General features: G+C 42.2%; 1 protein-coding gene across 1 annotated transcript in view; it reads left to right on the plus strand.

Moving 5' to 3' along the window:
* cdh13 (cadherin 13, H-cadherin (heart)) overlaps positions 1-15050 on the plus strand; it is a 436452-nt gene that overhangs the window by 295810 nt on the left and 125592 nt on the right. Inside the window, exon 8 of the mRNA XM_085461175.1 lies at positions 6953-7131. Coding sequence (XP_085317301.1) covers positions 6953-7131 — 179 coding nt within the window. The remainder of the gene's footprint in view (positions 1-6952; positions 7132-15050) is intronic.

The raw sequence follows: 15050 nt of genomic DNA on the forward strand, positions 1-15050 counted from the left end.
GAAAACAACAGTCGCTTCATTTCCCAGCTATAAATATTGATTCCTATCAACATTTATGTCGCAAATGAGAAAAATATTAAAACTGAAATCAAGTTTCAAATAGATCTCCACACAGTGGGAAACGTTGTCCTGTACACTCAGAGCCGTAAACAAGTTTAAATTGCTTCCCACACGGGGAGGTCGGGATTTGAAAACCAGGAATTGGTTGGCAGAGGAAAAGTAGTTTGAACCACAGAAACCTTTTACTGACTCGATGGCATTAGATTTCATTTTTGACTTTTCATTAATGATTTTAAAGCAACTATTTTCTTTTCTGGGGTGTTCATGAAGATTAAAGCGAGAACACACCAAATTTAAAAGGTCATTTATAACTTTACAGAAAATGGGAAATCGCTGCGGTGATTTATGCAAAATCGAGTTTGTAACGAGCTCCAAAGTCAGTATTTGTTATGATCTTCTTGATTTTTTAACACTCTGTGAAGATCACTGACATGATGAAGAACAAACTCCTTGTCAATCAGATATTTTCCACATGGTGTTGCATAGTGTTTTAAAATGTGACGATTCTGCATTTATAATTCCATCAATTTTGACAAGATCCACAACAGCACTGGCTGAAATACAGCTCCTATGAAAGAGGGCCGTGGAGTGCCTGCAGACACAGGGGAGGGCAGGGTAAGCTGCAAAGAAAAATACTGTTAACACAGCAGTGAGTGGAACAGAAGCACCGAGCTGAAAACTCAACAACTACGACTCAGACTGAAGAATTAATGATCGATAGCACCGAGGAGTCCAAGAAACACAACGTGCTGGGTCGAAAACCCAGGACTGTCATAACAGGTCAGTGTTAAGTGACAAACAAACATTACTCTGACAGTGCGCAGATACACGGACTGAAAACGAGTGAAAACGAACCCGATCTCAAAAATTAATCAATAATGAAAATGCTGAAGACCACCTTAAAAAACGAGGTCTTGTTCCCTCCTTCATGCTTTAGTGAAGCAAAAAGCTCAATTAGGATGATTAAGGAGCTGTTTTTGCATCAGTTTGTTATTGTTAGGGTTCCTGGGTCTGATTTGATCATCTATATTCTTTGATTTAGTGTTTCTATTATTTAGTTTTGGTATTTTTAGCTCCCTTAACTATACGTAGTATTCCTGGTGTTTAGTTGGCCCTGTGTGTTTCCTGCGTTGTCTTCATGTTTGTCTAGTTGCCTATTTTCCCCAGTGATGTCTGTGTGTGTGTTCCTGTTACTTCCTGTTTTGCTTTGGTAGTCTCCTGTCTGTGTACGCCATGTTCTGTTTGCTTCTCTTACTTTGAAGGTACGTCGTCTCAGAGTAGCTCCAGCTGTGTCCCATGTGTTTCCTTGTGTATTTAAGCCTTTTGTTTTCTCCCTCATCCCTCGTTGCGTGTCTTACCTGTTTGTCTAGCCGTTTCATTTAATGTATATTTCCAGCTTAGTTTTGTATTCCAGCTTCCAGCAATCAAGCTGAGTTTTTTGAGTTTCTCTGCCTCCGTGAGTCTGCATTCAGGCTCCTTTTCTGCCAGCCGCACACAGCAAACATGACAGTTATCTGTGTGGTAGATATGGCACGTGAGAAATATGTTTAGCAAGTGTCCATCTCTGACAGGAGGCTACAACAACTGCAGTGAAGACAGATGGCAGTGTGCCACGTAGGCAACCAGGCCAGTAAGTAAGCAGGTGAAGTCCAGTGGAATAAATGAGCTGGGAAGGAGGTGGTGCAGCGCTAATGGTGCTTTATAAGAGCGTGCTGTACAAATCAGCTTAATGAGAGAGCAAAATATAACAAATGTGTGTTTAAAGAAGAACAGCAGGAAACACAACAGTATTGTACCATAGCAGCTTTATTTATGAAGCACTTTAACAGAAAACCAGGGTTCACAAAGTGCTGTACATATACAAATAGCATAAACAAAATAAAACGTGTGCACTGGAGGCCTGTTGCACACACTTTTTCACAAGAAACACAAACACGAATCAATAATCAGTTTTACACCTTATTACTTATTATACGATCTTCATCAACAGCAAAGTCTTCACTCACTAATATGGTTATTGTATTGAATATAAGTCAGATTATTGCACCACATGCTTTGTAAGCGTGTTGTGAACTGACAAAAATAAGATATTTGCATTCATCTCATTCAAATGGCAGGTTTAAAAATGACACCATGAAGAGCAAATAAGGTCGATATGTAGATATAGTGAAGAAGATTCCTGAAGAGTTCAAGCAGACAGATCTGCTGCCACCGGTTTCACCAGTGTGCCTGAACCTCTTTCAAAACTATTGACTTAAAATAGAAATAAGAACAGAACACTGTAAGCCTTCTTCTCCTGGAACCAAATGTACATCCAAAGTGACGTTTTGCTCTCACAGACATTTTGACTTAGTTAAACTAAACTGTGAAACTAAAGCAGGCTTTAGCAAACAGCAGTGAGAGCTGTTGTCCAGAAATAGAGAAGACAGCGAGGACTGTTCCCAGGAGTGTGTGGCCGACCACAAACACTCCAAGAGCGCAGCAACGACTCATCCACAACAAGCACCAAAGGCCTCACATAGCTCAGCCAAGGTCAGTGTTCATGATCAACAACACCAGAGACACTAGTGGAAAAATGACATCTGTGGGAGAGTTCCAAGGTGAAAACCACTGCTGAGTGGGAATTCAGAATCAGAATACTTTATTGATCTCTGGGGGAAATTATTTAGTTCTGTGCACCGATGAAGTTTAACTTTTTGGAAGGCTTCAGTCCCGTTACATCTGACTCAAAACTAAGAGAGAATTTCATTAAAAAAAAACAAACACCCATCATTTTAGAAGCAACACGTTCTCGACCCAACGCGTAACATGACGAATGTGACAAATCGTCATATGTTATGCGTTGGGAATGATAATGCTCTGATTAGAATCCAACAGGGTGATGGTAGTGTGACGGGCCAGGTCTGCAGGAGACCTGAAGGACAGTATCCAGCCATCACGCTGTCTGCTGCATCATGCAGCAGGACACCTCTGAATGCCACAAAATAAAGAAAGTATGACAAATATGCAAAACAACTAAGAGATCAGGATGGAGGCAAATACTCACAAGTGTATCTACAGTGCTGTTCACAGGACTGTGGATACAAATGTGAGTTAAAGTAATGTTAAAAAAAGAGGAGGGTCCACACTGACAGTTCAAAAGCTCAAATGCAGAAGCTCAGTCCAGTGCAGAAAAACACAGTAAAACAAAATAACAAGACAATAAAAAGCTAGAATGTTATGAACACACAAGGGGAACAGAGACAAGTAAATAATGAGGAGTACGGCAAAAGTGTGTGTGTATATATTTGTTTGACAAGTGAGTAGGCGGGGCTGGCATGAAGAGCGCTGGGACCTGCAGACGTGAGGGCAGGGAGAGGATGACAAGAGGAAGGTGTGGGCTTTAAAATGAAGCAGGAAAGAAGAAGATGCACAAGATTAAAGAGTTTTCTGTTCGTTTCAGCTTGTTAATAATCGCGCAGTCGGTCAGATTCATCACGTGACCCACAAAACAACTGTGACCACTGCGAATGACGTTAATATTACGCCTTCAGCATCGTTACCATCATGGTGGCATTTAAAGACGACAAATGAACCACAGTAAACACTTTTAATTTGCTAAATTTACTAAAAATCTTTTTATTTTTTCAAATTAAGAAGTTATCTAAGAATATAACTGATTTCAATAATGTGACGGTGCCTATGAAGTATTTCTAACAAGCATCCATCACAGAGTGGATAAAGTTTTCACATCCAGCTTTAAAATCGAAGTCGTGCTTTGTACTCTCGTGCACTCTTATCTGTGCTGCCATCTCTTCACCGCGTTCTCCGTCTGAATATGTGGCTCTAATTCTTTGCACCATTAAATTGATTTTGGATAACACAATTTATCTTTGAACTCTTTGATCTCATTCAGGCCTGAGAATAGAAAGGGTCAGCTCCTGGTCTTTTTCAGTCACTTGACTGTGATTAATCTAAATCCATTTTCTGGTTCTCGAATCTCCACCGGACATATTAAATAACTAAAAAATAATAATTCCTATCGCTTGTGTTCATGCGATTGCAGTGTAATACACAGCTCACACTCGTACTAAAATCACATTTATTCTCCTGTCTCGTCTCGTCTATGTTCTCTTGCTTCATCTTGACTCTTGACTCTGTCAGTTCCCTGGTGGCGAGCACAGATCTGGCGGCCCCGCTGATTTCCCTTGGTGTTTGAGAAAGATATAGCAGCTAGCTGTACGCAACGGCACATTGTCTCACGAGCCCGTGTGATGAAATCAATCCACAACATGTGTATCTGGTTTCGCTTCGTTTCGTGTGTGTATTGTTAATCTTTTACCTCAAAGCCCCGCTGCTTCTTCTTCTCTGTTTTTGTGGACTGGGCCAATCATCATTCTGAAACTTGATAGAAATGCATTACACAGTGTTTACGCTCACTCTGCAGTCTGCATCTTAATTCTATGATTTCTTTCTACATGCAGTCTGAGCTGCTGTCATCCGCAGCAAAGCAGATGGGTTCAAGTGATAGCAGTAATGGCAGTCCTGTGCAGTCACATCCATGTAGCTATCCAATGCAGTTAGGATTGATTGAGCTCGGCTCCTGCTAGAGGATAAAGCGATAAAGAGAGGCCAATGACTCTTCACAGACGCTGCCCACATGGTATCGTATGATTTAACAGGCATCAGTGTTAGAGGTAAGCATAGTCCCATTGTCCTATTACAGAATACTAGATGTTTATCACCAGCTGATTGATGCTAATGGCTGTGTTGCATCCTGCACTGATGAATGCGTACTGGTTACATGATGCTCATTTGTGAGAGGAATTATGGTATCTGATGAAGACAGTAATCACTGAGAAGGTCAGCTTGCCTCTGACATCACATAAAACACGGAGTACGACTGTGCTGCGTTCAAGAGACCTTCAGGAGAATGAGAACATAATTCACCGATATCTGCTCAAGATAACCAATTTAGTCGACGTTTACAACGCTCTAATTCGCGTCCGGTTGGTGTGGCTGTGTGCAAAACCGTGCATGCTCACGTTGGCCATCATGTGTGTTTGTGTGCGCTCATTCTAAACGGTGAAGTGGAACAGAGTGCAGGTAATGAGGGAGATGGGACGGTGTAATTATACTGCAGAGGGAGGATTAGCGGTTTACTTAACCATTAGCAGGTTCACCTTGAAGTGCAAATGCCAGATGGATAAAAGTCACACCTCTTTGCCCTTCATTACCTTCAACTGGACTAAAGACATTTGCTCCTGAGCCACTTTTACTTAGTGTAGACTTTGCATATTTTCCATTAGCTCTTTTGTGTCTTATTTGAGTAGTTTGGCTAATGCAGTGTGGCAAAGTAGTGTCGGGTATTAAGAAGAGGCATGAAACGAGATCGATGCTCATGAGCCGTGCAGCGCGATGCTGTTATTTAGCACTTATGGGAATGTTTTATTAAATCTGTGGGTCAAATAAGAATCAGAAGGGATTTATTGCCAAGAAACACACAAAAGCTGAGTTTGTCAATATCAAAAAAGAAAGCTTCATAAATTTCTGTTTTCATTTACCTCCGAAAACATAATCACGTCATCCTCCAGACTGTTTGAGTCACTAAGAATTATTATAGTGTAATATTGCTAAATGTTACAATCCCATTATTTAAATGAATACTTTCACGTCACAAAAAATAAAAAGAAACAAGGTGGTGTTGAAATCATACCAAGGACAACAACAACACAGAGGACTGGATTGAGTGGAGTTAATAGACACGTCTGCCTGCACTGGAGAAATGGAAAACTCCGTTCAGACACACAACCGTGTACGCTCTATATTTGATTGAGTTTGCATGGATGCATAAATCTCTGCTGCTGCTCGCGCACATGTGTGGATGGAGCGCGTGTCCCTCTGAATTGGTGCGAGTGTATCTCATCACCGAAAGGAGACAGAGATTGAGGGCTGAGGGTGTGTCGAGGATTGCCTCCTATTTTAGCTCAGCTGTGGAGGGCAGGATTTCCATTTTTCTTCCCATTACCAAATAAAGTACACCCTGCTGTTAGAGCTGACACGAGGAAGAAAACACATTAATAGCAAAGGGTAACTTTTTAAGCAGCTGTCACGGCAGGAGCAGCTTGAAATATTGCTTTTCAACCATCTACTCCCATGATTAATATCATTTTGGGATTCCTAACAATATAAAATATCGAATTCAGCTGATAACAGACATCATGTAGGTGATGTTATGTTAATTGTAGATTAGGTGAGTTACATTCAGTTTTACTAGCACAACAACATCCCAGAATACTGTCACGGTCTTTGAGTTTTGAGTGTTTGGATTTTAAAATTCTGCTGACTTAAATCTTTTCTGTTTATTTTCATGTATTTATTTCCTTAATATGATCAGTGTTTGCTTTTTATGTCCGAGTTTTCCTTTTGTTGTTTTAAGTTTACTTTTTTTTACTTTGCTATTTAATTGTCTTCTGTGATTTGTATTCACTTTTACTTCCTCCCATGTAACTGCATTGATAGTGTTTCCTCCCAGCTCCGTCTGTTCCCCGTGTGACGGTAAAGTCCATTCGTTCCTTAGTTTAGTGTCTGTTAACCTTCCGTCAGTGTTTCTTGCAGGTTTCTGGATCCTGCATCCTTATCTGGCGGCTTTAACCAGTCAAAATAAGAACTTGCCTACATGACAAATACATTTCACAGTTGGAAAAAGAAGAATTGTAAAAACAAAAATAAAAATTTAGTAGAGTTCCTGTGACTCCTGTAGTTTAACATATTGCCAAATGTTTACCTGAGACTGATTTCAGGGTATTTTAATCAAATGTGTTTCTCTTGTTGTTCTTATTTGCTCATTTCTTAGTGAGTAAAGACAAATGTTCAGTTCTGACTCAGCCTGGTCCTTTAATCTCGTCCCCAGGAACCACAGTGATGACAATGACGGCGTTTGACGCGGACGACCCGAATACAGACAACGCCGTTCTGCGCTACAACATCGTCAAACAGTCTCCAGACAAACCTTCCCCGAACATGTTCTACATTGATGCAGAAAGAGGAGACATCGTCACAGTTATAGCTCCCACGTTACTTGACAGAGAGGTGGGTTAACTCGGCAAATCTGTTCCTGTGTTTGTGGTGTGGGCCTCTGCACTGAGCGGTACTCAGCGGTGTGGTGTTGGTGGTCAGGAAGTTGTCACGAGGCTTAAACGTGTCACTGGAGTTTCTGAAACGAAGCATCCATTCATTCCCAACGTGTCGCCTGTGCTGCCGGCAGACTCAAGAAACCACGTAGTCGGTGTCTGTGTGTCGTGTAAGCCGCTTCGGTGTTTGTGTGTGCCTTTGTGTGAGGGAGCACCGGCGCGTTCCAGCTAGCAGGCGCAGTAGCTAGACGAGCGCCTTTCCATTTCCCCGTAAAACCAGAGCGACACAACGGGATGATTGCTTTTCCAGCAGGGTGACGAATGCCAGAACATCGATTGGCTCCGCTGGTGGAAGAGGAATATTAGCTGTTGTCAGACACTTAGCGAATAGTTTAATTGAGGTGATACACACTCATCCGTCGACTCTGGTGGTGTCCAACATCCCGAAAGCTAAAAACCTCCCATCCGGAACTGTTGGAGCCGTGGTGACTAACTGCCCTGATGAGCCAATCCCTGAGCTACAGTAGACCGTTTAATAGAAGCCTAATTAATTAAAAGGAGGATGAAATGAGATGTAATCGATGCAGTGTGCAGTGTTGCTGCTTTTGTGAGGTGAATAAGAAATCATCCAAGAGATACACAGCTGGTGGTTTTTCCTGGTGTAATAGGAGGATGAAAGTGAGACTTCCAGGATATTTCAAAAGATAATGCTCCAGTAGAGTGTAGAAAAAACAGCAACAATAACACTGCTTCTCTAATGTCTGCAGCCAAGATTTATTACACCACTAACAGGCTAATGTTCAAAAAAGCAGCTGAATGCCTTTGAAGAAGGCAGAATTTTTCACCTTTTCTCTTCATTTTTAAACTCCTGAATTTCGTAGCATGTACTGTAAAATAACCAGTAACGCAACTCAAACTAACTCGCGTCCATATGTAAAGCTGAAGTCCAGTTGGAAATACAATTATTTCAGCTTTAAGCTTTAACGCCTTGGTGGTCATTAATACTGCATTTCTCCATGTGCATGATAGGTTATAGGTTTTTGAAAAGATCATGTAATGCACTTGATTTGCACTTATTTTGATCAACAAATGTTAAAGAACTTGGACTCGGAGGGAAGGATTCTAAGAAGTCGTGTAAAAGAGAGCATAGCATTCAAGTGTTCTGATGTTTGAAGAATGAGTCAGTTTTATGCTGCCGTGCAGGATCGTCAGAGTCCTCGAAAACGTTTAAATGGGCTCAAAGAAAAAGAAGTGAAACAAGTTTATTTCTATAATAAACAAATCATGACAAATATATGTATGTGAGAACTCTTTGTGGTATTAATAGTCACATGAAAAGCCTAAAACAACATATATGATTGAGAAGAGGGCAGATGGAAGAGCAGAAAGGGTACCTTAAAACTGTCCATATCGAGGTCTGACGAAATTTAGACGCAGCCACTTTAGCACGTCGTCATGACTCTGACGCCAGCTCGATGCAGTTTAGCTCCATCTGCCAATATAGTTTTTAAATACAGTATGTCTTTTGTATGTCTGCAATATTCTGCTTTGCAACAAAGGCAAAACACCAAATGGATAGGAGAAACAAAAATATTCCCTATGTTCTTCAAATTCCTCAGACATAATTCAGGTGGCGCTATAAGTGTATTTGGATAGACACCTCACCTGCCCCAGGGAAGCAAAAAGCAATCCGGAGAAAATCAATTTTGTCACATTGAAATCAGTTTGATTTTGCCTCTAGTGCTTTCTCTGAGGCGTAAAATCCTGTCTTGATATGCACATTTATTCCAGCACTCTCTGTTTTTCTCCTCACTTTATTGTAGACATGTCTCCCCTTGCCGTCTAATATTATTCTGACACGCGAGGTTGTTGGATCAATGGCAGGCTGTAATTTCTGACGGCTGGTAATGCTGCAGGGATGAGGCCATTTTCTTAAGTTAGAAAAGATCAAAGAGTTTTTGTATTTTTCACTGGATTTACATGGAAATCACTGTTAATGAGTCTGCATTGCAAATATGTCCCTCTTCACCTGCTGGCCGTGCAGAGTGCAGTTACTACAAGACTCAAGCACTATTCGTACGGTACACATCAAAACTGCACGTCACTGGATGCTAATCAATACAGGGTTCCACCTTCCTTAGTCTCCATGAAGGCGAGCACGAGACTGTCGATGTGTTTTCTTCCTCTGTGCGATTCAGCATGCACATCTATGAGTGTTTGTCGGTAAGAATAGCTCAGATAAGCTTAAATTAATAAATTATCTGTTCAGAGAGAACAAAACACCTTGTGAGATAGTGGCGCTTCATGCTGCGCACATCTTCCTGCTGATCCTTCATCCTGCACAAAAAAATAATCTCACCATCTCATTTATCAGTCTAACTATAGTTTCATCAGTCAGCTGTGCTTTCATGCACTGCCTCCCGTTGTCACAGCTGTACTGCAGCACATTATTTTTAAAGGCTTGTGAACTAAAGGAGCAGAAATTTGAATCAGAAAAAAGCAAAGAAACCTGCAAAGGTGGCGGACGGCAGGAAGGGGTGCACTGAAATCTCCCTTTGTCTTCAAACTCACATCTGAATTTTAATCAGGTGTACTGATTTGGCTCTTTTTGCTGTGAAGGACTGGATCTAGAGTCTTACCTACCAGTTTTCTGTCTTTTAGAGCTGCAAGTCATAAATATGTGCTCATCATAAAACTCGATATTTTATCAAATAAAATGCTTCTAGTTAGTGGACAAAGCTTTTCAAAACAAATAAAATCACACTGAAAATTATTTGCAATACATTTCCATCCATCTGGGGCATCTTTAGCATTAGGCTGCTGGGGGGGCAGCGGCCAAGGCAGAGAAGCCCAGACCTCCCTCTCCCAGGAGAGCTGAGAGTTATAATCTCTCCAGCATGTCCTGGGTCTGCCCTGGGGCCTCCCACAGTGACAGATTCCCAGAACATCTAACGGATGTTCTCCTTTCAGTCACTACCCAGAGCTTGTGACCACAGATGACCGTAGGGACATAGGTTGGCCGTTAAATTGAGAGCTTCGCTTTTACACTCACCTCGTTTCACCAGTACAGCGTCTGCATCACTACAGTTGCAGCACCAATCCGTCTGTCGATGTCACGCTCCCCTCTCCCCTCAGTCAACAAGCCCCTGAGATACTCTTCCACTTGGGGTGGAAACTCGTCCCCCAATCCTGGCTGGGCACGCCACCCTTTTTCGGCTGAGGACCATGGCCTCAGGCTTAGAGGTGCCAATTTTTGTTCCCGCTGCTTCACTCTCAGACTCTTGGCGCTGCTCCAATGTGAGCTAGAGGCCACCGCCTGATGAAGCCGACAGAACCACATCATCTGTGAATGCCAGACACGAAATTCTGAGACCACCCGAGTGGTACCCATGCACCACCCATGTTTGCGTGGGTTCTCTCCGGGTACTCTGGCTTCCTCCCGCAGTCCAAAGACATGCAGTTCACGGCGTTAGGTTAACTGATGAATCTAAATGACCCATATGTGTGAATGTGAGTGTGAATGGTTGTCTGTCTGTGTGTTAGCCCCGTGACAGACTGGGGACCTGTCCAGGGCGTACCCCGCCTCTCACCCTGTGGTAGCTGGGATAGTCTCCAGCGGCCCCACGACCTTGACAAAGACAAGCAGAAGAGAAGGGATGGACAGTATATTTCACTTTAGCGCATGTGTTATGCTAGATAAGCTGTTTGGTATTTGTTACAGTTTTGGAGAGATATATCTCTGAGGCCGATCAGCTGCTCATCCATCATATTTGTGGCAACCAACTAATCGATTGATGCATTTCTGGTTTAGTCTTATTTATACTGTGTTCTGAGTTACGCTGAATGCATTTGAACAGTGTAAGTAGAGATGTGTTTATACGGTTTTCTATTCTAGGGACGTCTTCTTACAGACACCAGGCAGAGACGTTCTCAGAAGTAATGAAATAAGAAAACTGAGAAGGGTTCCCAGTGTTTTTGGCTTGAATATATTTGTTACAGGGCACACACACCAGTCATTCTGATCTCTTTTAGTCCATGGAGTGTCCGTGTGCTGGCTGGTTGTAACCGGAGAGGACAGACTGCTAATGGCAGTGTGACTTTCTGACTCCCTAATGCTCTCCGGCCAATCTGGGAGCTGTCACTGCTCAGGATAGCCAATCGATAGAGTTGACCGACCCCTTCGCCCCTCTCATGTCTTACAAAGGTGAATTACATGGAGGGAAGAGGATGTCTGCTTGTGTGTGTGTGTGTATTGCCACTGAATTGTGATGTTTGCAGTGATATAAATGAAACTTCGCTTCTTGATGTGTTATGTTTGGTGAATCAGCCAAATTAAGGCACATCTTAACAGTTCCCATTTTTAAGGTAAATTTCATTTTAAAAGTACTTTTGAAAACTGTTTTGACTGCTCTGAAAATGAGAGTGGAAAATAAATTTGATTAGCATCGAGTCTACGTAGGGTGGGGATCTCCAGGCCTCGATGGCCAGCAGGTTTTTTCGTCCTTGATCCAACACAGCTGATTTAAATGGCTAAAAGACCTCCTCTACATGTCTTGAAGTTCTCCAGAGTAGGGCTGCCACAAACGATTATTTTGATAGTCGACTAGTCACCGATTATTTTTGCGATTAGTCGACTAATCAGATCATCATCCATTGGACGTAAAACTACAGCTTATTGCACCAGCAGCATCTGCTCTTATATAACTATCATTAGCTTACAGCTGTAAGTGTTTAAGGTGCTAACTAAAAATAAAGACAAGATGATAGTTTATTAAATTTTAATGACATTTGCAGATTGTTTCGGTGAAGTTTAATAAACTCCTTGCTATCTAAAATATAACAGGACACCGGAGTAAATTCTGGAGCATCTCACACTTCTGATGATCAGCTGTCTGCTTGACGTTTATTCAGCTGTGTAAAAACTATAACTTTAATCTCAGCCAAACAGATTTACTCAGGAACAAATGAAATACTGAAAAAAGCCAAACAACAACATTTTTAAGTTCTCTAAGTGACTCATATATCATGTTTAACCTGAGTAGCGAGCTAGTGGGTAACAAACGTCTCCGAAAACGTCGGAGCGCTTTTGAAAATATGTGGTGTCCTGATAAACTGAGCAGATATTTGAGGTTTGCACAGCTACATTCTCGCCTGAAAATATGTTAAACGTTTATTTTGTGACCCAGAAAGAATAATAAGAGTAATATTAAAACTAACTAGCTGCCGCCATTGTTGGAAACTGCGCTGGGCCGCGCTATGAATTCTGGGACACAACTTCTTCTTCTTCGGGGTTTAACGGCAGCTGGCATCCTTGTACATGCAGTGCTGCCATCTTCTGTTTCAGTCCGTTATTACACTCTTATTACACTGCTACTTATTCCTGCGTCTTTTGTGATCTTACAAAGCTTCAAACGATGCGTCGACTATTAAATCAGTCGTCGACGATTTTGATAGTCGACTAATCGTGGCAGCCCTACTCCAGAGGCCTGGTAACGAACTCATTTGGTCTCTGTTGACGTGACGGTTTATGTGCTGGGCACTGTCAGCACTGAGATTAGGACCTGTGCTGTAAATGTGTTTACATGTCATTATTCACTCTGTTATGCTTAACTAGTGCAGATCTCAAGTGACAGGTAAATGGATGCACACACTTATCCCTGATCAGTGCAGAAAGCAATGGCGGCTGTAAGTAAAGCGACCCGGTGTTTGTTTAGCGCGACCTTGGCAACACGCTTCCTGACAGCGTTCGGCTGATAAGAAAGCGAATCCCGTCTAATGGCTTATTTGGCTCTGTGGCTGGAGTGGCTACATGCCGGTGTGTTGGGATGAATGAAACCTGAAACTTTGGCAGGTTCCACTTTAAGGGGAAACTGCATTTGTTTTCTCCATCGCCACTGTTGTGATCCCCTGCACTCCCCCCACCCCGTCGCTCCCTTCTCCCTATGCTGTCATGTACATCACATTGTTTTCTTGGTTATTTTCATTTTGTGTTATTTTCTCTCTTCTCGCCGCCTTACTGTCTATCTCTGTTTTTTCCCATCAGCCTTGCCTCCCCTTCTCTGTCAACACTTCACTGTGGACATCCAATTACTCGCAGGTCATAGCATAGTGATTCCATTCAGAGCAGCACCATTCAGCGCAGGCCTCAAACAGCCATTCAAATTACTTCCTTGGCCGCCTTCAGAGTTGCCGCTCTGCAAAATGTTGTTTTCAAACATTTCTGGGGCCACCACCTAATCTGATCTCCCGAACATAATTGAATGTCAGTCGTCACATAAAGATGGTTGCCTCTCTTCAATTAGCATCTCGTTTCCTCGTGTCACAGCAACGAGACAAAGCAGACAGAGAAATATTTACTCCTCCCAGGTAGAGGCCGGAGAGAGTTATTATATTATGTCATTTATATGCAAATAATACAGCACAGGGAACACATTAATAAGATTTCATTACAGCAGATTTGATGTACACTTCAGTTTATAAACTCCCTTCACTCTCCTATTATGATCTGCAGATTGGTAAGGTGTGAGTAGATGAGTCGGACAAAGACAGATGCAGGACGGTATGGACTCACATGTAGGGATGGGTACCGGTGTCCGGTGCCATGATGGCACCGGTTCTGTCATAAACGGTAGTAACCAGACCGAAAAGCAGCGCACATTTCGGTGCTTTATTTCGGTGCTTTATTTTCCTGAGCTGTGATACACTTTAGATTCTAGCCAATCATTTTACGTTTCCGAGGATAGTAGGCGGGGCCAGGTACGTACGTTCTTTTAGAGCAGAGCTACAGATTAAGAATGTCCAAGGCGAAGCAGTCAAAAGTCTGGCTGTACTTCACAGTAAAATATGCAAACTCAGCAGCAACAAGTGCTTTAAGCTGATACTGTGATACTGTCAAAGGAGGTAACACCTCAAATCCGATGAAACACCTGGAGACGCATAACGTTTTTTTTAAAAGCCCAGAAATGCGCCGTATTTGATAGCTTGCTGCGAGACCTCACACTGAGCACAGCAAAAAGGCTAAAATGACCAAAGAAAAAGTGGAAAACAGCTGAACATATGAGAGGTTTTTGGACAAAGTTTGTGTTTTTTCCATTGTTTAAGCACTGCTTCCAGCCAAGAGTGATACCATAAATCCGCTATAGCTGCAGAAAAGGCTAACATTGTTATCTTTTTACAAAAAACAGCTAAACATGAGAGGTTTTTGGACCAATTTTGTGTTCTCCATTCATTAAGCACCAGTTCGAGCACTGCTTAAGCACCGGCACTGTTTCAAAAGTACCGGTTTGGTACTGGTATCGGATAAAACCTAAACGATCCCCATCCCTACTCACGTGTAGGTTCTCTGAGGGCTCGGGAATCCGAACAGGTTCAGCTCTTTTTGGCTGGCAAGAAAGAGACGCCATCAGAAGGTTCTGGCTCAGTATGTGCTAGGAGATGCAACTTAATAGAGAAATGAGAGTGGAGGAGAGCTAACGTGATCATGAGTGGCAGAATGGAGAACAAATTTAGAAGCGACAGAGTGATTTTATTCATAGCTGCAACAATGACTACAAGGCACTTTGTATTCACTGCTTACTGAAATGTTTTTCAGGGCTGTCTTTAGCCACAAGCTTTGAGAGTTTTGTGGAAGTAATTTAGAGTTCTTATAAAACTGGCCTCAGTATAAAGACCTGAGTGAACTACAGCCAGTCTGGACCACAGGTAACGTGAAATATATTCAGAGGTCTCGTATTTCCTCGTTAAATCCCTGTTGAATACTGAAGCAAATTTCAATGAATTTAGAAAAGTTGGAGGCATCTGAGATAAGGGGGCAGCTTTCCACTCCCTGATAGTTTTGTTAGTGATTAATATGCTGATCTTTGAGACTGATTACTGTAA

This window comes from Copadichromis virginalis, linkage group LG7, assembly GCF_057382275.1.
Source record: "Copadichromis virginalis isolate Kocher_CV1m ecotype Utaka linkage group LG7, C_Virginalis_male_GT1.1, whole genome shotgun sequence".
NCBI classification, from domain to species: Eukaryota; Metazoa; Chordata; class Actinopteri; order Cichliformes; family Cichlidae; genus Copadichromis; species Copadichromis virginalis.